A 23,560-nucleotide genomic window follows, 5' to 3' on the forward strand; every position below is an offset into this window, starting at 1 on the left:
GCCATTATTCTTCCTACTACAACTGTCAAAATATTTTAAGGGTTTTTTTTGTTACTGTTGTTTGTTTTGTTTTATTTTTGCATCACAGAAGAGAAGCCAGAGAATAGTTCCCCAGAATCCCCTCTGTTCTGGATTAAAGTTTGCCAATGAGAGGCACTTGCATGATATTTAGAAGGTGGAGCAGTCTATTATACTCTGGCAGCAGTTGCAGCCAGATGCATAGGCAGATGTGAGATTCATAGGAGATTCCTAGTAAGCTCTTGAGAGACATCTGCTTTGTAGTGGTAGACAGGGATAGACATTGGGAGCTTCCTCGAGATCCTTGAAAATCACAACAGCTTCCCAGCATGTAAGTAACATATGATAGGAAACAAGCATCATTTCTATACCTTGGCAAATTATCGTACTTCTTTCTAAGTATGGATCAGCTCCTTTGCATTTTCAATACTGTGAAATTTTTCTGAGTTCCTTTAATGTGAGTGTTTTTGAACATGTCATTTCTTCTGTGACATTTTCATCCTTTCCATTACAACCACTTTCCCGTTTCACGTTTGGTTTTATTTTTTTTGTTTGTTTCCTGGCTACACCTTCATTTGTTGGCCAATTCCATTTTTCTATTATCCATTTTTGTAAAATGTCGCATGGCTTTATCACTGGGAGGAAAGTATGTAACACATTTAGCATGCATGCTCTGCTGTCTGTGTCTGAACTGGGTATCAGATGTTTAGTGACCAATCACTGACAGATTGTGTGAGAAGTGATGTGACTGGTCATTTATCATGATGTGTATTTGTTATTTACATAGTGATATGTGGACTTAAGAGTTTAGCAGCAAAATCTGTACTTTATGCAATTGTTCAACTGATATACTGTGGTAACTGAAATTTGAACCATATTTTTGGGCAGTGGTGTTAATAAGCTTAACCATAGTGTATTAGTTTGCTAGGGCTGCCACAACAAAGTACCACAGATTTATAGCTTAAATAACAGAAATTTATTTTCTCATAGTTCTGGAGGCTGGAAGTCCAAGATCAAAGTATCTGTAGGGTTGGTCCTCCTGAGAGCCATGAGGAAAAGATGTGTTCCAGGCCTATCTCCTTGGCTTGTAGATGGCTGCCTCTTCCATGTGTCTTTACATCATCTTCCATCTGTATACGTCTGTGACCAAATTTGCTCTTCGTGTAAGGACACTAGTCATATTGGATTAAGGCCCACCCTAATGGACTCATTTTAACTTAATGACCTCAGTAAATTCCCTATCTCTGTATAAGGTCACGTTCTGACATATTGGGGGTTAGAACTTCAAATGAATTTTGGCGTGAGGACACAATTCAGGCCACAACACATGGTAACTGAGATTTGTACAAATACAAATTGTACAAAAAGAGAGTGTCTTCTGTTTACCTGAATGGACCCTGAGAGACAGAGCTAAAATGTGAACCTTAGCAGTATCTTCCAAAATGACTCATGAGAGCTATGCTTCATTACTTTTTCCCAAGTGCTAAAAACACTCTTTGTCTTTATTATTGAATGTCAGATTTGTTATGTTTAGAATTTTGTGTCAGCTTTTCTTTTGTTAAGGTTTTTGAAGATAATACTGCACAGTCCTTTTTTTAAAAAATTAAGTATATTTATATAAATTAGAAGGCATAGAGCTTAAGTGTTCAGTTGGATGAGTTTTAACAATTGTACAGAACCATGTAACCACCACCACAGTTAAGATATAGAACCCTTTCATCACCCTCAAAATTTCCCTTGTGTCTCTTTGTAATCAATCCCCCTTGAACATCCAGACTCAGGCAACCTTTGTTCTGATTTCTATCGCCAAAGAGTAGTTGTGCCTGTTTTTGGATTCCATATAAATTGAACCATGCAGGTATGGCTGGCTTCTTTCACTCAGAATAATGCTTTTGGGATTCATCTTTGTGTTGTGTGTATTAGTAATTTGCTGAGTGGTATTGATTATAGGGATGTGCCACAATTTGTTTTATTCATTCTTCTGTTGATAGACATTTGGGTTGTTTCCAATGCTTTATGAGCATTCTAGTAGAAAACTTTTGTGAACATATGTTTTTATTCTAGGAACAGAATCCCTGGGTAATAGTGTTGATATATGTTTAACTGCAAGAAATTACCAATCATTTCTGTAGAGTGGCTGTACCATTTTACGTTCCTACCAGCAGTGTATGAGTAGCACAGCCATTTCACATTATCAACATCATTTGGAATTATCAGTTTTTAAAAAGTTTTAGCCATTCTAAATGAGTATAAAATAGTATCTTACTGTATTTCCCTAATACTAGTGATGTTAATCACCTTTTCATATACCTATCGGCCATTCCTATGTCTTCTTTTGCAGATTAGTTTATTCAAGACTTTTGCCCATTAAAAAAATCGAGTTGTTTGCCTTTTGTTTTTAATGAATAAGCTTTATTTTTAGAGCAGTTTTAGGTGTACAGAAAAATTGATCAGAAAGTACAGAGTTCCCAAATTCCCCCTGCTTCTCGCCCACAAGTTCCTCCTATTATTAACATCTTGCATTAGTGTGGTGTATTTGTCACAATTGATGAGCCACTAGTGATACCTTATTATTAATTAAAGTCTGTAGCTAACATTAGAGTTCGCTCTTTGTACGTTCTTTGGGTATTGAGAAATGTATAATGACATGTATCTATCATTATATTATTATACAGAATAGTTTCACTCCCTACAAATATTCTGTACTCTGCCTATTCATTCCTACCCTTCACCCTACCCCTGGCAACCACTAAACTTTTTACTGCCTCCATAGTCTTGCTTTTGCCAGAATGTCATATAGTTGGAATTATACAGTATGCAGCCTTTTTAGATTGTTTCTTTCACTTAGCAATATGCATTTAAAGTCTACCATGTCTTTTTTTGGTTTGATAGGTCATTTTTTTTATTGCTCAGTAATAGTCTATTGTCTGGATATACCACAGTTTATCCACACCTGTTGAAGGACATCTTGGTTGCTTCTAAGTTTTGGCAGTAAAGCTGCTATAAATATTCATGTGCAGACCTTTGTTTGGACATAAATTTTCAACTCATTTCAGTAAACACCAAGCAATGCAATTGCTGGATTTTATGGTATGTTCAGCTTCGTAAGAAACTGAAAAACTGTCTTCTAAGAGTTGTCTTTTTATTGTTGTTTTTTAGGAGTGATTTATATATTCTTGAAACACATGTTCTATTTAAATATTCTACAATTTATTTACCTATTTTGTATATTAGTTCTTGGTGTGTATATGTGTGTATATATGTTCAGTGGCTTGTCTCTTCATATTTGTAACAGCATCTTTTGATAAACAATATATTTTTCATTTTTATGAAGTCCAATTTATAATGTTTTTCTTTCCTGGATAGAGGCTTCATAGTTTTAACTTTTACTTTGGGTCTATAATCTATCTCAGGTTAATGTTTAATTATGGAATGAAGTAGGGCGTGAGGTTCATCTTTTTCCCATATGGCTATATAGTTGTTCCAGAAGCGAAAAATCTGTAATACCAATAACAATTTGCATTCCTAACCCTGACATCTTTATTTCTGAAAACCATTCTCTGCTATAGGGAATGAGGGTCCCTCGGAGAAATGGCTATTTCCAGAGCTGGGGCCAGAAAAGTACAAGATGAGCCTGGAATATCTTATCGTCCAAGAAAGAAAGAAAGTTCTCAATAAGGTAAGCATGTCAAAAGGGCATAGGAGCCAGCTTAAAACTGTTCCCACTGGGCAAATCTTGGAAATTTGAGTATCGACATGAATAAAGATAGTAATGGGTCATAATCTATGGAATAAATAGGAATCCAATAAAAATAAACATGAATAAAAGAGGATGGAAAAATCTCCTTTAAAGTAGAATGTAAGCTAATATTAAATATTTCTTAATAAGTACAAGATAATTGTCTTAACTTTGGAGTGGGGAAACCTGGCAGAAACCATCTTAACCAATTGCTAAAAGTTACCACCACAAAAGGATACTGTGTGCTTTCTGATATGATGCATTGAGAAAAACACAGTGACACTTCCACGGTATTCCTGCCCCAAAGGCATACTGTGAGTCTAATAATGGAGAAATATCAGGAACTGAGGAACACTTTGCAAAGTTACTAGAAAGCCTGCAATCTCGAAAACTAAGGTCATGTCAAGGAAAGACTGGAGAGCTGTTCCAGACTGAAGGAGACTGAAGAGACATAACAACTAAATGAGCACGTGATTCTGGATTGGATCCTGGACCTAAACATTTCATTTTGGGGACAATTGGAGAAAATCTTAATATATATGATCAGTGGATTAAATAATAGCATTATATCCTTAATTTTGATAGTTAGGCTGAGTTTTTGTAGGACAGTATGCTTGTTTATAGCAAATGCATGCTGAAATAATACATGGAAATGAGCATTCATGCTTGCAGCTCTTAAGTGGTTTAGGAAAGAAGATAATACAAACACACACATACTGACTATGAGAAAAAGATAAGCCAAATATGGTAAAATGTTAACAGTTGTTTCACCTGGGAGAAGGATATGTAGGGATTTGTAAAAATCGTACAAGTTTCTTGTATGTTTGAAATTATTTCAAAACAAGTTTAAAAAGAATGAATATTCAGAATTAATGTGTGAAAAATACTTCACCCTTTAAAACTTATTTTCATATTCATTTTCTCATTTGAGACTCACACCAGCTCTGTGAGGGGGCATTTTGTATTCACTTTTCATAAATAAGGAAATTGGGTTTTAGAGATGCTCAAGGGCTTGTCTGAAAGAACATGTCAGATGTAGAAGCTGAGCCAGGTATTCTCACCCCTAGTCTAGTCTTCTTTGTACAATTCCACGCTGCCTTTAAAGATAATGTCTTATGTTTGCCTTGTGCATGTTACTCCTCTCCCATGGACCTTCATTTCCTCATTTGAAATCTGAAGTATTTTTATTAGTGGACCACTCTGCAGGTTCTTCTCTCACTTCACAACATTGGAGCCCTTAGAATGAGAAATTGGCACTGTCCCCTCCAACGCTGAACTTCTGTGATTTCCATTGCCATTTTGCACAACAGCTGGTGTACTTGCAGGAACCAGTATGGGATTTGAGAAAGATGCAGGGATTACTCTTATACATCACATGCCTCCTCTTCCCTAGGGAGGACTTTTTACTCAAAGAATGCATTTTTCTGTACTGAGAGAAATAGTCACTGAGTGAATAAGGAGGAGACAAGGGACCTGAAGGAGGCTAGCAGGAATCTCTAGGGAACCTGGGAGGAGAGGATGCTGGGACTCAGCTGAAGGATGACCAGAGATGCTCCAAGGGCTGAGAGAAACCTTGTTTCCTGTCTCTCAGATGCCGCTGGGGCTGCTGGCCTCTCCCAGGGTGACCACCATGGTGGCACAGTGATGAAAGAAAGTTTCTGGAAGTACAGTTGCCTCTACTCTGAGAGAGCATCATGTATCCACATCACAGATGTAGCACAGGTTCTCCCAAGATTGAGAGAGGAAATAGAAAATGTTACAGGTTGGCTTTAAGAATGTTAGAATGGACACTGGTTTTCCCTAAAAACAAAAACAAAAACCTTATGGTCTCATCATTATGAGAGCAGCATGTTTTGAACTGACAGAAAGCAAGACCAAAAGGAAACCTTATTTTATTCTTCCAACTACTTCTTATTCAAGAGTAAACATGTTTTAAAATTTAAACATCATAGTTAAATTTATAGACAGCAGGATAAAATAAGAGAGGTGAACTATAAAATTTAAATTAAATTTTAATTAAATTTAAATTAAGAGAGGTGAACACATTAAATTTAAAATGCAGGTAGTATAGTCACCGCAAGACTAGTAAATCGCAATTCTCCAGTGAAAAATAATATGCAATCTGTGTATAGCACTTTGTGTTTTGACAAATACTTTTGTGCTTTATCATTTGATCTTCACTGCAGCGTTATGATTTAGATCCTATTATTATGCATATTTATTGAAAAGGAGTCTGAGACAGAAAAATTAAGTGACTTGCTGAAGCCGCACAGTTAGTAAGCAAGAATATGAGGATTTGAACCCAAATTTCAAAATTTCTTTTCTTTTCCTAATGCTTCCTTGAAATGTGCGTCATTGCTTTTACATAGGCATACATGTTCCTTGGAGAAAACCCGGTCAGTTTTGATTCTGTCTTTGTCATACTGTGGCACTGCCAGTTCTCACTACAAGTAGCATCATGGGTGGTAGAGGGCAGCAGTATGTGTATGTCTACTTGGATACAGACACTCACACAGTGACACAGGTGTGCACATGCACATGCACTCTCCTTAGGGGTTCCCTACAGGGGACGATTCTTTTGGACTTGTCTCAATTGTACCCACAGAATTTTAATTTATGGAGGTGACTGAAAGAGGACATGGAGAGGTCAATGCCATTGAGAAGAGGGGGGCATGCCATGTCAAGCAGGGACACATGGGGAAGTATCAGATTTTAGTCAAAAGGCAGAAAGGAGTGAGGGCAAAGACTTAGGCCAGACACTTTATTGGGGTTTTCATGGGAAAGGCTAGGCAAGCCTAGGTAAACAGTTTAGGATTAGCTAGTTTAAACAATTCCAGTGAGCTGTGGGGAATAGGGACTGTCCCTAGTTGTCTGGTACCTGGCCCTGAGTTGATTTAAGTCAGGGGAAATACTGATTTGGTGTGAGAGAGTTAGGTCAAGGAGATGGTTTCAGAGTATGAGGTCTGGACTTCAGGGGAGACATAAACAACTTTGGCTGTTAGTTTGACCCTGCAATTAATGAATACCAAATAGACAAATACAGCATTAAGAAAATAGGACAGGACTGTAGATTCATAGCATAGTATCAGTTCTTAGATATGGGGTTCATGCTTTTATCTGCAGCATATCCTGAGTTTCTCCATGTTTCAGTTCTCTACTACCATGAAACAAACCATCCCAAAACTTTGTGGTTTAGAGCAACTGCCTTTTTATTTGCTCATGATTCTGTCGCCTTGGAGTTCATGTAGTTTTGGAATTCATGATGTTTTTCTGGCTCTCTTTAGAGTCAGCTGGAGTCATTCACACAGGTGCATTCAGGTGGTGGCTCTGTTGGGCTGGATGTTGAAGGGGGAGCTTCATTCTCACGTTTGTTGGCTGCCTTACTGCTCTTCCAAATGACCTCTTTTTCTCCATGTGGCTAGCTTGAGCTTCCTCAAAGCATGGTGGTCTCAGGGTAGTTAGACCTCTTATATGGTGGCTGGGTCCCAGTAGGGAGTGTTCCAAGCGGCAGACAGAAACTTCAGACCTTTAAGGCTTTGCCTCATAAGTTATAAATTACTTCTATCACAGTTTATTTGTCAAAACAAGTCACAATGCCAGCCCAGATTAAAGGGGCAGAGGAGATTATTTCTATCTTTTGAAAGGTTAAGTGGCAAAGAATTTATGGTCATCCTCAATTCACCATACCCATTCTGCCTCAAGGAAAATTTAGTCTAAATCAAAGTAATTAGCCAACTTGAAAGAGAAGTCTAAACTACATTTAAAACAATAAACAGAAATTATGTCAGGCCACACTCAATATTTATAACAAAAAATTTATAATAATGCCAGATACTTTCTAAAATGTATGAAAATGCCAGAAACAAACCAACTGTATAAGCTCTTGTACGTTCAAAGTGACTAATTATATTAAAATAACCAGGAATGAGAAAACATGAGAACAAAAATCTAGTGCAATATACTGTGGGCAATAAATTCTGTATTACAGCAATATAAAAACATACATGAAGAATGCCAACTACTTAATAATAAGACATTAACTCACAGAACTCATAATCCAGTTATAGAAATCTGATTTTCCAGTTCTACATCTGAGGGACTGTGAGGGTATTTGGTGCCATCCTTCTCCTGCATCATCTGAGAAACTGAGCTAAGTTGGGCCTCTTTAGTTCTGAGGCAGGAGCGTACCTGAGAAATTCAGGTGGAGTATTTATTATGCAATTATTAAGAAGACATAGCTCTGTGCATCCTATCTCTGTCTCCTGACTTGTAAGGGGGTTTGACATATATTTGTTAGCAGAACTATGGGTATTAGGATTCTGTAAACACTGTGTGTGTGTGTGTGTGTGTGTTAGGATTCTGTAAACGCTATGTGTGCGTGTGTGTAAATGTATACACACACACACACACATATATATACACATATCCACACACACACGCACACACACACATACACACACATGGAAGGAGGCAAACCAAAGTTTGGATTTTCAACAATCCTGTTAAGTGAGATCTGTAGGGAGAAGGAAAGCTATTGGGGATGTTTCCTTTTTATTTTAACATGCCAGTATTATTTAATTTCTTTTAACATAAGAATATATTTTTTCAGTACTTAAATAAACATGTAAAAATGTTTCAGGGCACTTTGGTAAGCTGGAGAGGATGAAGATATGAGGAAGAAAGCTGTACCTTCTTATTTCTCTCTTGAGGCTAAAGGTCTCCATAGCCCTCTAGATGTGGTTACTGTCAAACATAGCCCCAGGTGCACCTGGTTAAGAAGAAGGAGGGGGAGGGGTCTACGGGCAGAGGCCCAGATCGTAGTGACATCCATTTGACCCTCTCACAAACATCCCCTTCAAAGCTGTTTTCTGCTCCTGGCTACATATTCAAGTGTCAGGATGGTTTTCACAATCTGTACACATTCCTCTGGAAGATGAAAAATCTAGGGACGTTTTCATGTTTATTTCAAGGGAATCTTACAGTCCTGCTGCTAGGTGTATACCAGGGCAGGGTTTGGAGCTTGGAAGGTGGTAGAAGTGATAGGCACCAGGGATCACTCCCTTGGCCTTGGGCCCGTGCTCATGCCAAAGAGTGGGGTTTGAAGCCCCCTCGGGACGTTCTGGGCCAGAGCTATTCTGATAAAGTTTCTGAGTCTGAGATAAGTCACATGGTGTACTTATCTCTGCCGCCAGCATCTTCACACAGCTGTAAAGGAACATTCAAGGGTCACTTGAGGGGAGAAAGGGGAATAAGGAAGGCAGCATGCAGTCGTAAGCAGGGTGAATGGGCAAGGAAGGGCTGGTGGGCCTAGACCTTGGTGGGAGAGCCTCCTGGGCACTGGGAAGCTGGTTAACATGAACATTACAATTCTATGTAATTTATATAGTGATACTGCTCACCTCTTCCTGACTGCTTCCCTTGTGAGTCACTGTGAACTGCCTGTCTCTTTTCCCTCCCTCCAAGTTGGGAAGCACCTCACAAAATCACTGCTCAGCTCTGTGGCCAGTTCTGGCCTGGGCATTTCTTGTTGTCTAGGAACTCAGAGGCCCCTCAGAGGTAATACTAGTGGTTGCTTCCTACGGTTTCCTCCCTGACTCCCTCTGTCATGGGGTTGTAGGAAGAGGACTAGGGCAGCACGGGCCTAATCGTCTCTGGGTCCCCATCAGACCTTCTTGATTCACAGAAGTACAGCGCATAATAATTTTCAGTGGAAACGCATGGGCATCCGAGTCAGAGAAGCTGAGACTGTGGTATCTAACGTATCACCAACACATTGCTCTCCTGGGTTTAGGCTAGTCTTTAACTCCTGGGTCTCAGGCTCCCAGAGTGCCCATCCCCATATATGGTCCTTGTGCAAGGGTCAATGAGGCAGCCCATGTCAATCGCCAGATCTAGTGCCTGCCATAGAATGTGTGCTCCTCGGAGTAGAACTCTGGACATCTCCTCCTGGATTAGGGTCTAGACCTGGTAAGTAGAGATGGATACTTGCACTGCTGCCCCAGGCAAGTCCACCTTCTACCCTGAGTTGTGAATGAGCAGGATGGCCAGAAGCCTACCTCTGACATTTCCTGTCCCTTCATTCCAGCCACTGAACATTTATGGAGCACCTAGTAAGTGCTTTCAGATGTAGAAGATGAAAGGATGAATGAGGGAGGGTCCCTGCTTGGCCTCAAGGGCCTTCTCAACCAGTGGGGGAGCTCATATCCCAGGAGAGTCCAAGGGTTCATATTCCCTCCTACCTGTTCTTTGCCCTGCTCACCCTCTCAGCACTGCGGTCCTCCTCCTCTCCCTACTTGGACCTTGGCCTTGTTCCTCTCCTCTTTCTCAGCTTCTCACTTCCATGGATGCCCATTCAATTCTATTGTAAAAGAACTGAGTAGGGTTTAAAAAATTTATTTTGCCATTTATTACAATGGAAACTATTCATGATCAGAGATAGAACATACTGGACAGTTTGAAGAGTATTTCTGAACACTCTGTGCAGCCACCACTTCTAATTTTTACCTTAACATCTGTACCCTGTGAGATTCTTTCATCCACCAAATATTTATGGAGCTTCTACCATGGGCCAGGCACTTTTCTTGCATTAGGGATAGAGCAACCAACAAAGCAAAGCCTCTGTCCACATAGACTTACATTCTAAAGTGGAAGCAGACCAATAAGCAAAGTGCTGTATGATATGATGGCTGCTGGTATGATAAATGCTATGTAGAGGAATGAAGCCAGGTAAGGGGTTAGAGATTACTGGCAGAGAGTGGGGTGCTATGATAGATGAGGTCGTTAGGAAAGTCCTCTCGGAAAACAGTGGGAGAAGGAGTCAGGCAGTTAAATGAGGAGAGAGCCTTGCAAGGCAGAAAGGATAGAAAGTACAAAGATCCTGAGGCCAGAGCTACTTGATGTGTGTGAGAATCAGCAAGGAGGACAATGTGATTAGAGAAGAGCAGGAACCGGGAGGAGGCATAGGAGATGCGGCAGGGCCTTGTAGGCCATTACCAAGACTTTGGTTTTTATTTTGAGTGAGAGGGGAAAACTATTGGAGGGTTTTGAGTAGGGGAGTGAAGTGATCTAACTTTTGTTTTAAAGGATTCCTGCGCCTACTCTGGGGAATATATACACTATAGGAAGAGAAGAGAGGAAGCCAAGTGATTAGTTGCAACAGTCTGTCAGAAAGGAGGGCTGGGAGCAGGGTGGTAGTGGTAGAAGTAACAAGAAGTGATTCAATCTAGGATATATTTTAAAAGGAGAGCCAACAGAATGTGTTGGCCCTAAGGTCCTCGCCCCGACTCATTTGTCAACTATTTGAATAATAACATTCAAAGTAGAAAAATAAAACCATCTTAAAAACACAAGTGTTCATTGTTAAGCAAAGAATAATACCCAGTAGTCAAGGAACACTAACATTAGGACATGAAATAGAGTCAAAGATAGGATGCTAAATTTTGCAGAACTTTTTACACTTTGCTATTTACAAAAATAATTTTAAACAGAGGGATAGAGGTACACAATGTTATTTTCCAACTAAAGAAGAATCCCTGTTTAAATATTGTTTTGTCATGAAAGACAGGACTCCTATATATATGGAATCCAAAAAAAAAAAAATGGTTCTGACGAACCTAGGGGCAGGACAGGAATAAAGACGCAGATGTAGAGAATGGACTTGAGGACACGGGGAGGGGGAAGGGTAAACTGGGACGAAGTGAGAGAGCGGCATGGACATATATACACTACCAAATGTAAAATAGCTAGCTAGTGGGAAGCAGCCGCATAGCACAGGGAGATCAGCTCGGTGCTTTGTGACCACCTAGAGGGATGGGATAGGGAGAGTGGGAGGGAGACGCAAGAGGGAGAGCATATGTGGATATATGTATACATACAGCTGATTCACTTTGTTATACAGCAGCAACTAACACAACACTGTAAAGCAATTATACTCCAATAAAGATGTTAAAGAAGAAAAAAAGGACAGGACCCCTGAGGGTCTTTCATAACTCTTAAAGGATGTGACTCCCATGGTGCAGCCAGCATTGCTAATAGTTCTTTGGTGAGGGAGATTTAAATAAGCAAAGAAATGTGTTAAAACCACGCAAACGGAATCTGGTGGCCACAGACCCACCAAAAACACTGAGTTGTATGAGTCGGCTGGGTTGAAGGGTGGTTGATCCTTTAAACTTGAGCAGGTTGAGCCTCTCAGAGATGGGTCTTTAGCGCTCGCTCGGTCCTGGTTAAGGCCGGGCCCACATCCAAGACTGGGTCTCTGCCCACCGCCTTTATCCAGCGGCCTGGAGACCTACACGCCCGCAGCCCGTGACCCAGCCCGCGCCACCCCGGCCCCGCCCCTGCCTTCCCGGGCGCCCGCCCCCCTCTGACCGGGCGGCGCCGGCGCGCCGGCCGTCAGAGCGGCTGTGTGGGCGGAGCTTGCGTAGCCGCCGGGACCCCTGCGCGCACCGCCTCTCGCCCCTAGCCACCGCGCGCCTCCGCGGACACGCACTTCCTGCGAGGCCTCCGTGCGCACCTTAGGCGAGCCGAACCGAGCTGAACCCTGCCCTGCACTTGCGAGCTGTTCGCCATGGTGGACGAGCTGGTGCTGCTGCTGCATGCGCTCCTGATGCGGCACCGCGCCTTGAGCATCGAGAACAGCCAGCTCATGGAACAGCTGCGGCTGCTGGTGTGCGAGAGGGCCACCCTACTGCGCCAGGTACGTCCGCCGAGCTGTCCGGTGCCCTTCCCCGAAACGTTTGACGGCGAGAGCTCCCGGCTCCCCGAGTTTATCGTGCAGACGGCGTCTTACATGCTCGTCAACGAGAACCGATTCTGCAACGACGCCATGAAGGTGGCATTCCTAATCAGCCTGCTCACCGGGGAAGCCGAGGAGTGGGTGGTGCCCTACATTGAGATGGATAGCCCCATCCTAGGTGATTACCGGGCCTTCCTCGATGAGATGAAACAGTGTTTTGGCTGGGATGACGACGAAGAAGACGACGACGAAGATGAAGAAGATGATTACTAGGCCCGGAGACCCTCGGGCCTAGGGGGGAGGGCCCTGCACGCCGCCACCTCCCCCCTCGCCGCCCTGCCCCGCCCGGAGCCGCCGCGCTCCCCTAGCGCTCCGATCCCCTTCCCTACCCCTGCCTCTGGTTGTCTTCCTCGTCCCCGCCTCCTCCCCGTAGTGCTTGTCTTTGTTCCGGGGATAGTGCTCCAGTTACCTGCTGCTGAGGCTGGGGCCTCTCTCTGAAGTGCGCTGCCTCCCACTCTGGCCAGCCCCAGGACCCTCTCCTGCTAACTTGAACTGTGTTCTGAGCCCCAACTCTAGGCCAGGCCCCTGTCACAAACTGGTCAGACTACGCACAGCTGTGCCGCACAGCCCTGCCAACTGTCAGGCCTACATCTTGCCCAGAGACCTACGCTGCCACCTAAGCACCCTCCACCACATTACAGCGACAGACCAGGCCTTTGGAGATAAGGAGCAACCTAGAAGATGCCTTAGTTGGCTGCACCTCCTGGGACACTGATTTGGACTGCTCACCAACCTCCCCCAAGGGGCTAATCTTTCAAGCTGGTTAGTTCCCTACTAACGCCCAGGGTCTTCTCCTGCCCCGCCAGATTGCTGCAGGAGCCTGTTGTTCCTGGCAGCCAAATTGTTGACATTTCTCCTATGCACCAGTTTTGCACAACTGTCATTTATCTTTCAAAATTGCAGCAATCCCACAGATGTGTGCATTTGGACAAAAATACTGAAAACAAAACAATACAAACAAAAGCAGGCACTCAGCCCAGCTCCTCAGTACTACCTGGAAAAAGCATTTGCATTCTTTTCAATAAATATCAAGCACTACGAAAAAAGAGTGTCTTTTAATGGTTAAGGGCTGTCATTGGCCTCTGCCACTCACCCTGACTGCCATATTCTCATTGATATCAGGGAACCTAGTTCAATCCCAGTATTCCCCACTGTCATGTGTAGGCTACAGAGCACAGCTAACATAGGGCTTCATGGGGAATCTGGTACTCCCCTCACCAAAGCGTTTCTTACAGCCCTGGTGAAGGAGTGTCCTCTGGGGCTTCCAAGATGACATGGGTAAGGGGTGGCTGAGCAGGTGGCAGGCACACCATCCCAAACTGGGACACTTTTGAGAGAGCTTAAGGGGGACACTTAATAATTAGACTGGGACAGCAGGCATAAATCAGGACACACAATATTCCTGTCTTCCTGAGCTTTTGGGTTCTTCCTCAACACGGCAAGTTCTGCCCCTTAACCCTTAGTGCCTGTGGGGTGCTATTGAGTTCTGGCTTCATTTAACAACGTAGCACATTGTTTTAATACCCCTTTTAGGTGCTTGAGCTAACATTAAATCCTAGATCCTGGGTAAATGCACCCATAATAAACAGAGCCTGATTTGAACATTTCATCTTCCTTGGGCAGACACCCTTAGAATCCCCACCCATCCATGTGCCCCAGATTCCTGCCTGTAGAAATTGACAAGATGCCTGGCTATCTCCTGAACTAGATCTTATACTGCTATCTGAGCTATGCTGAGATTTCTTTGTGGGCCTGGAGGGCTCGGAGGCACTAAGGGAGTGGGGTGAGTGCTGAGAAGAATCTGCATACCTTTGTGAGGCAATTACCCCAGGTTAAGTCACTGAAATGTTAAATCAGGGAAGCTTGGTTAGAGGATTTGTGGGGCCTATCTCTGCCAGCCAGGAACTGTCAGGAGGATTTGGGAGGTTCTGAGTTCTCATTCTTATCTATATCTGCCCCCATGTCTTTATTGTACCATGTCTGGAGCCAGCTCTACCTTAGAACCTCTAATTAATTTAGGTAATAAATTTTCTTGTTGTTTAAGACCTTCTGAGGCTGGGTATTCTTTTATTTGTATTGTGAGGTAAACCTCACATTGTGGGTTAAATGAGATACTGGTCATCATACCGGGTACTTCAGAGGTGTGGATTCAATGAGGTAACACCCATGAGGTATTTTGAACTGTCCCTGCTGCGTGGTGAGCACTCAGTAAACATGGGCTCTTACTCCCAGGCCTGGGAACCGAAGCATCATTCCAGAAACAGGTCTCTTGCTATGACCTTGGCCTTAGGAAAATGTCAGGAGTCAATAGGAGCAGAGCGGACTCAGGAAGAGTGGAAATGAGAGCATGCCAAGACCTCATTTACTCTTTGAGATCTGACATGAAGTCAGATAGAAAGCCGGTTTACTAAGTGAACAGGCAAAGTCCAGAGCAGGAGTCATTTTTCCAGTCTAGGAAAGTTGTTTCTGGAGGGTGGGACAGGGGTAGATATGATGTAGCAAAGGAGGTTGAGGTCCATACTGGGGGTGGATCTGGGGAAGTAATAGGCAAGTGCTGAAAGCTAGGTGAGACCCAGTGAGACCAAAAATCAGTCATTCAAAATAATCAGTGGTCCAGGTAGACTTAGAGGAGTTAGAGACATGGTGGTCAAAGAAAAGTGGTTCTTGTCCTCATGGTCATTCCAGTTTGTCACTTTTACGGTGCCTTGGGCCAGAATTGGGATGATACCTTGCTACAGGTAAGGTCCAGAAAGAGAATCTAGACTGTGATTAGATTTGAGAGTGACCTTTCCAAGGTGGAAGTTGAAGGCATGAATAGATGAGATCTACTCCCCACCACCAAACCAAGTGTGTGCATGCTCTGTGCAGAAGGAAGGGGTCTCTGGTCAGTGAAGATGCCAGCGCAGCACCTGAGTAGCACTCATGACAGCTAGGCCAAGAGCTTCTGGAATCTGAAACGTACATGTCCTGGGCTTGTATGCATGTGCCTGAGCTGCCTCAGTGTGTGTGTGTGTGTGTGTGTGTTAATGTCCTTCATGTATCATGGAAGAGCGGGTTATGCTGTGAGCTGCAGACAAGGACAGTGTTAAGAATCTGGCTACCTTGGCAAATTCTGCAATAAAAGCACAGATATTGGCAAGGGCTTTACCACCACGGGAGGAATTCATGATAGTGTGATAGTGGCATAAGGCACAACAGAAGAGAATTGGAGAAGTAAATAAGCATATCTGAAGATAAAATCACCACTCAGATGAAAACTATTAAAAGTAGGTGAAAATGTTGAAATAGCAAATATGAACTTCAGACTCCTGAATTCCCATCACACTGGACTTGAAACGGTCACTGAAATTGTGCTATTAATGAAATGAAATTAATCATATTGAAGGTCATAATCATTTAATCCTATTAAATCTTCCAATGTATGTTTGGATTTCTCTAATCACTTGAATAGGTAAGTAGTGCCATCCATTAATTCTGTGTTGCTGTGTTTTGCCAGATGATATATTAAGCTAGAGGTACATGATGCACATTGTGTTTGGTTATTTTCTGCTATTACAACATAGTGAAAACCTCAGCAATTTGGAAGTAGAGGGAGATGTCTTGTTAAGATCAGTGGAATATTTATTTTTTAACAAATGAATTTAAACAATTTTTAAAGTTCTTAAAGCACTTAAAGCTAATGAAAGGGTATCAGTTCAAGGTCCTGAGAATGTTTTCTGTGATGGATGATCAGTGTGGGGTAATTGTATGAAGTATATATATTATTTGCTTTGAAATATGAATTTTGCTAAAGTAGCATTAAAAGTGTCGGGTAGTTTGCATTACTCAGTAGTTCAAGTATATTCCCTACAGTCTTATGTCCACTTAGTCCTAAAGGTAGATACAATCAACTATGTTTGGTGTCCTTCGACAGTGCTGGTGACCCCCTACTTCTTACTTCTGATCATCCCACTTGCATTTTTTTCCCTCCTGTCTGAAATGCCTCTGTTAGGATTTGTTCCTTTATCTTCAAATATTCTATTGTCCAGAGACTTTAAAAAACAAACAAACAATGCAGTTAGCCTGTGATGGGGAATAGCTTGCTTGAAGTAATTATGAACAGCATAGCAAGATTTGTTAGAGGAGCAAAAACCCTGCCCGGGATTAGTTGGGTGGGGGAGCGGTGGTGAGATGCTGCAACATTTGTGTACCTCCTGGTATCGGAGCCACGATCAATAACAAATTAATTTTTCTTACGATTATATCCACAATATTTTCATACCTTCTCTTCCCCCGCCCTAAATGACAAAGGATTTCATGCACAGAATTGCAATAATATAATTCTGTTTTAGCCAAGGTCCTGTACAGTCAGTTCAAATGACCATTCAGTTCAGAGTCAACCAGTCAGCTCAAGATAAAAAACTGTCACAAGACTGTTTATATGCCTCATTTAAAATTGTTACCTAAAAAAAAAATCATACCAGTAAAAGAAAGCAAAGGGAATTATATTTCAGTGGTAACTGAAGTAATTGGGATATTTCTGATTTATTTGTTCTCTAGACACAGATAATTGCACTGCCATACAGGACTTTTAGAACTGCTCATTTGAATGTACACAGTTAAATTTTTAACATGTTCATAAGTAGGGAGAATAATATAATGAGTCCCCATAGACCCATCTCCAGATTCAAAACTTACCAACATTTTTGCTTCACCTATCCCTTTTCTTTATATAATTTTTATGGAATATTTAAAATCAAATCCCAGATATCATATTAATTCACCCTTTAATATTTCAGTATGTTTCTCTTAACAGATAAGGCTTTAAAAACAATCCATAATATCATCATCGTATGTACTAAAATACAATGACTCCTTAATATTTAATACTCAATCCATATTCAAATATCCCCAGTGTCTTAAAATTGTATTTTTAATTATTTGTTTGAATTAGGTTTCAAAAATGTTGACACACTGCATTTGGTTTATATATCTCTAAAACCTTCTTTTAACTAAAAACAATTGCCCTCCATCCTTTTTCCCCTACAAATTATTTGTTGAGGAAACCAGGTCATTTGTCCTATGGAATTTCCTATATTCTGGATTTGCTTACTCTTTTCATATCCTTGCCCAAGTTTCTCTTGGGTTTTGGTGTTTCTTTCTCAATATTCTAGAGGCTTTTTATTTATTAGGGATCTGTGATATTTGTTGCAATTATTCATTCATTCATTCATTCATTCATTCATTTATTTATTTATTTATTGGCCATGCCGTGCGGCATGTGGGGTCTTAGTTCCCAGACCAGGGATTGAACCTGCGCCCCCTGCAGTGGAAGCACGGAGTCCTAACCACTGGACTGCCAGGGAAATCCCTTATGTTGCAAATATTTATGCCCAGTCTATCATTGGCCTTTTTATTTTCTTTATGAGATTGATATTTCAGGCTGTTGTGAAAATGTTTAATATATTTCCATTTTTTCCAGTATCCTCCCATTTCTGTGCTCCCCAATTTATTTGTTTATATTCTTTCTCTTAGTGTTTATACCTTTAAATCGTGTATATACCTCTATTATTTTTCAGATACGAGTGATCTATTTTGACTCTCAGCCATGAAAGATGAGGAGCTCAACATATACACTAATACTATTTCCCTATCAGCTTTGTAAGTTACATTGTTTCTGTGTTGTCAGTGTTTGTAACAGTTACATGTTTTTCTCTGGTGAACGTAATCCCCACATGTGTTTTAATTTTAATATGTCAGACAAATGAATTTAATAATAACTACCTTGTCCAATTTTCATTCAATGTTTTTTTGTTAGTTTCTTTTTCCATTTTTAGTTGTTTCTTCAAAAGGAAAAAAAACCCCATAAAACTCCTGGGAACTATATCATCTGAGGTTTTGATGGTGAATGACAGTTTTGTTATGGGTAGAGTTTCTTTTCTTTCATTGCTCCACTATCTTTTTAGCATTGAATGTTATTTTGTAGAAGTCTGAGGCCATCCTAATATTTTTCATCCATAACTGATTTGATACTTTTGTTGATTTCTCAGAGAATTTTTTTCTTTATATTTCAACAGGATATATCTAATTGTTATTCATTTTTTGTCATTTTTTTGTGGAACCTGGTGTGACCGTTTAACATGTAGATTCGAGACCTGATTCCCTTCTGCAAAGTTTTCATAATTATTTCTTTAAATATGTATAATATATACTGATATTTATTTATGTTGACTCTCCTTTACCTGGCCTCTATATTTTAAATTTTCTCAGACTTTTTAAAATGTTTTCTTCATTTCCATTTTATTCTCTTTTATCAATCCTGTTCTCTCCTTTACAATGATTTCAGAAGTATCTGTCATTCTTCGTGTTGTTTCTAGTTTGGCTTCATTTCGGTGACAGGTTTGTTGTTTCCCACTTCTTTGCCAAGTGCTGCCAGCTCATGCTTTAGCTTCTATTGACTCGTGCATATTCCTGAATCACGTATTTCTTATTTGTTCTCTTGTTGTGCAGCTATGGATCCTTTATATTTTTTAAGTTGATGGCAGTGTGCTATGTTATGATATGATGGTGATATAAGTCACATCTCTTTCTTGGCAGTATTTTTCTAGAGAGTGTTATTTGCCACTTTTTTTCCTGTTCCTTCCCTCCTATGGGAGTGCTTCTAGGAACCTTTCAGTATCTTGCCTCCTTCCTAGTAATGCTGCTCTTCCTCAGTAAAGAAGTTACAAGTCAGCCTTTCTTGTCTCTTTCAGTCCAGTCCCAACAGCATTTTCTCTGGTAGAAATAACTCAATGTTAGTGACTTGTACATTGCATACTTCCCATTTTCCTGGGAAAGGAGACAGATCTGACTCCCCACTCCCTTTTTTAAACATTTCAATAGCACTCTCATGTTTTCATTGTACCTGAATGTACCTAGATGATTTCCGACATTATTTTCAGAGTCAACGTTCTGTACTTTCTGTATTTGCCCCTGCTGCTCAGTAGTTCTGATGTCTTAATCGCCTGGGATAATCTGTATCCTTGAGAAGCGTTGAGTTAACCTTTGAGAGGGACTGAATAAGATTCAGCTCTGGGGGTGGAAGAACCTGAAAAGTAAAAAATGAAATATTAATGACTTAGAATACTTTCTCACTACAGCTGTGTGTGTGTTTCAAAAAGTAAGATCAATTTTATTTTCAATTTTTGGAACAACTTTTTATCCCCCTGTGTAACAAGAAGAAAAATGAAATGGTTTTAGTCATCTATGGAGAAGAGGTACCACATATGTAGGAGATCCCATCAATATGTATATGGGAAAAAAGAAAAAAATCTGTTGTTCATTGGAATAAAAAGTAAGGAGGGTGAAATTAGTATCAGAAAATGGGCCTTAGAAGAGATAGAAAAGCACATATGGAAAGTTCGGCTTGTTGTGAGTTGAGAATGGATTGTTCCTTGCACAAAGTTTGAGTTCAGTGAGAATGTGTTGGGGATCAGGAAGGCTGGTTCCTGTTGTGGCTTTGCCTTAGATTTGCTCTGCGAAGCCCAGACAGCTTACTTGACTTCTCTGATTCTAAACTTCTATACCTGTATCATGGGAATAATTATATCTTAGGACTAGTATAAGAAAAAACTGCCTAGTATCTTATCTGGTAGTCAATAAATGTTAACACCATTCTTCTTTTCTTCAATAGATATTATTTAGTAAAATAAGAATGTAAGATTGGCTGTTATGGTAGTCTTGTGGGTTTTGGTAGAAAGACACTGATATTGGGGGATTTGGAATGTCAGGAGGAAATGTGGTCAACACATTAAAGTGTTGGATATTAAGAATGTATATTAAGAATTAATTGACACGTGAACAACATTTGACACTTTAAAAGTCACTTTCATATTCAGTTTCTTATTTGGGACTCACGCCAACTCAGTGAAGAGATATTTTTATTTACATTTTACAAATTGGGATATATTTTTATTTACATTTTACAAATTGGGATATTAAGTCTCTGAGATGCTCCAGGACTTGTCCATGATAAAAATGTCAGAATCTGGGCCAGAATTCTCACCCCAAGTCCAGTGCTCTTTTTACAGTTTCCTGCTGCCTTTTGGAAGTAATGCCTTGTTCAGGTTGCCTATCTCCCATGGACCTTCGTTTCCTCGTTTATAATCTCAAGCATTTTCATTAGTGGGCCACTCTGCAGGTTTTTCTCTCATTTAATAACAAAGTAGCCCTTAAAATGAGCAACTGTCACTGTCTGCTCCAACTCTGAACCTCTATAATTTTATCTCCATTTTGCACAAACGCTGGAGTACTTAGAGGAAACAGTATGAGATTTGAGAAGGATGCTGGGATTGCTCATTTTTTTAAAGCAACCTCCCCCCAAAATCCCCCCAAAACCTAAATGTCCATCAAAGGAGATAGACGTAAACAATGATAAAGTACATCCCTATATGAGCTACTTCACAGAGGTAAAAATAATATTTTCTTTGTATTTTTGAGGGGAAGTTCCGATAGGAATTCTTAAGCATAAAAGTAATTCATAAATACATGTAGAGTATGATGATATTTACAAATATTTTAAAACCTATATGTGTATGCATGTGTGTACGTGTAGACATATATGTACAAAAGGCAAAAAGAACAGAAAGATAAATGCCAAAATTTTAACAATGTTTACCCTAGACAGGGGAGTAGTATGAAAGAAAATTTTTGCTCTTTTACTCTGTATTGCGCAGATTTATTACAATGAGTACTAATGTAATTTAAAACATAGAATTAGTACTTATTCTGGATAGGTTTTGGTGAAAATGAAAAACAACTGTTGGTACCATTATAAAATAGTTCTCTTTTGGAAACAGTAATTCATGTTGTAGGAACCATAAACTTATTCACAGTTTGTTATAAAATAAACATAATTGGTTTTATAAATCTGTTATGTTACTTCAATTCTTCTAAACAATTGATAATAAAACTCTGTTTTATCAATGAAAACAAACTATACTCAAACTATTATTTCAGTAGTAAGTCTGGTCAGTGCAGTTAGAAATAGGTCATTCCCATAATACCTCTTCATTGTGTCCCTTTCTTTCTGGCAGTGATTTCCTTAGTAAAACCCTCATTGCTTGCCAGATTTATTTGAATGGACTCCTAGATGACTTTTCTTCTTATGGGCTCTCTTCCTTCTAATCTGTTCTTTTCATTGCTGTTAGTGTTGTTTTTTTGAAACATAAACCTTACCACTTTTTTCTATTCAAAATCCTTCTGTGATCCCCGTATCTTCAGAAAGTACTTAAATTCCATAACATAACATTTATGTCTGGATTACTCTTTTTAAAAATTATCTTTTTATTGAGTTATAATTGGGCTGTCTTTTTATTGTTGAGCTATAAGAGTTCCTTATGTATTCTGGATACTAGACCTAATTATTATTGGATGTATGATTTACAAATATTTTCTCCCATTTGATGGGTTGCCTTTTCACTTTTTGGATAGTATCCTTTGATGAACAAATGTGTTTAATTTTGATTAAGTCCAATTTATATATTTTCTCTTTGGTTAGTTGTGCTTTTGGTGTCCTATTTAAGAAACCATTTCCTAACCCAGAGTCACAACAATTAACACCTACGTTTTCATAGTTTTTATGTTTTACCTCTATGTTTTCATCATTCTCAGAGTTTTAAGTTTTAGATGTTTCCTTTTGGCCTTTGGTCCATTGTGAGTTAATTTTTGTATATGGTGTGAGGTAGTGGTTTAAATTAATTCTTTTGCATGTGGCTTTCCAGTGTCCCAGCACCATTTGTTGAAAGGAATATTATTTTAACCCCATTGAATTGTCTTGGAACCCTTATCAAAAATCAGTTGTCCATAGATGTATAGGTTTATTTCTGCAGTCTCAATTCTTTTCTATTGAGCTATGTATCTATACTTGTGCCAGTATCAAACTATCTTGATTACAGTAGTTTTGTAGTAAATTTTGAAATTGAAGAGCATGAGTTCTCCAACTTTTTTCTTTCAACAGTTTTTGGCTATCCTGGGCCCCTTGCATTTTAGTATGAACCTTAGGCTCAGATTGTGCATTTCTTCAAAAAAGACAATTGGCGTTTGATAGGGATTGTACTGAATCTGTATTAATTTGGGGTATATTGCCATCTTAATAATAAGTCTTCTACTCAGTGAACATGGGATATCTTTCCATTTATTTAGGTCTTCTTTAATATGTTACAGTGATGTTTTATTATTTTTATTATATGTCTTCCACTTATTTTGTTAAGTTTATTTCTTAGTTTCTTATTCTTTTTGCTATTATTCTAAATTGAGTTAAAAAAATTTTTTTCAGGTTGTTTGTTGTTAGTGTATAGAAATACAGTTGACCCTTGAACAACATGGGTTTGAACTGCATGGGTCCACTTATACATGGATTTTTTTCAGTAAATATGTACTACAGTACTACAATATCTGAACTTGGTTGAGTCTGTGGGTGTGGAACCATGCATACAGAGGCCCGACTATAAAGTTATAAACAGATTTTCGACTGCTTAGAGGTTGACCCCCCCAACCATCGCATTGTTCAAGGATCAATTGTACACTTGATTTTTGTTTATTGATATCATACAAATACAACCTTGGTGTACTTGTTTATTAGCTCTAATATTTTGCTTTGTGGATTGCTTAGGATTCCCTATATCCTGGATCATGTCATCTGGAAATAGATAGTTTTACTTCTTCCTTTCCAATCTGGATGCATTTTATTTCTTGTCTTTCTTTCTTTTTATCCTTCATTCATTCATTTTTGCTTTATTTCTCTGGCTAGAGCCTCTAGTACAATATTGAATTGAAGTGGCATGAGCAGACATCCTTTTCTCGATCTTAGAGGGAACGCTTTCATTCTTTCACTATTAAGTATGAGGTTAGCTGTGGGCTTTTCATAGATGCCCTTTATCAAGTTGAGAAAATTGCCTTCTACTCCTAGTTTGTTGAGTGTTTTTTTATCTTGAAAGGATGTTGGATTTTGTCAAGTGCTCCTTCTATGTTTATTGAGATGATCATGTGGT

The 23,560-nt window shown here is 39.9% G+C and overlaps 1 protein-coding gene and 2 long non-coding RNA genes across 3 annotated transcripts in view; all 3 read left to right on the forward strand.

Moving 5' to 3' along the window:
* The window catches only part of LOC309652033, a 1,052,931-nt gene that overhangs the window by 340,692 nt on the left and 688,679 nt on the right, over positions 1-23,560 (forward strand). The gene's annotated exons all lie outside the window — the stretch shown is intronic.
* On the forward strand, positions 12,162-14,598 carry LDOC1 (LDOC1 regulator of NFKB signaling). The gene has a single exon (XM_082445468.1). It carries the CDS (start codon positions 12,324-12,326, stop codon positions 12,762-12,764), a length of 441 nt encoding a protein of 146 aa, XP_082301594.1. The 5' UTR covers positions 12,162-12,323; the 3' UTR covers positions 12,765-14,598.
* The window catches only part of LOC309652030, a 156,568-nt gene continuing 148,652 nt past the window's right edge, over positions 15,645-23,560 (forward strand). The window contains exon 1 of the long non-coding RNA XR_014258514.1: positions 15,645-18,191. This is a non-coding gene — a long non-coding RNA (uncharacterized lncRNA). The remainder of the gene's footprint in view (positions 18,192-23,560) is intronic.

The sequence above is a fragment of the Balaenoptera physalus genome, assembly GCF_965194825.1.
Source record: "Balaenoptera physalus genome assembly, chromosome: X".
Classification (NCBI taxonomy): Eukaryota; Metazoa; Chordata; class Mammalia; order Artiodactyla; family Balaenopteridae; genus Balaenoptera; species Balaenoptera physalus.

What these genes read in the sequence shown, in the direction of transcription:
- LDOC1 (XM_082445468.1), top strand. Translation starts at nt 12,324, where the DNA reads ATGGTGGACGAGCTGGTGCTGCTGCTGCATGCGCTCCTGATGCGGCAC.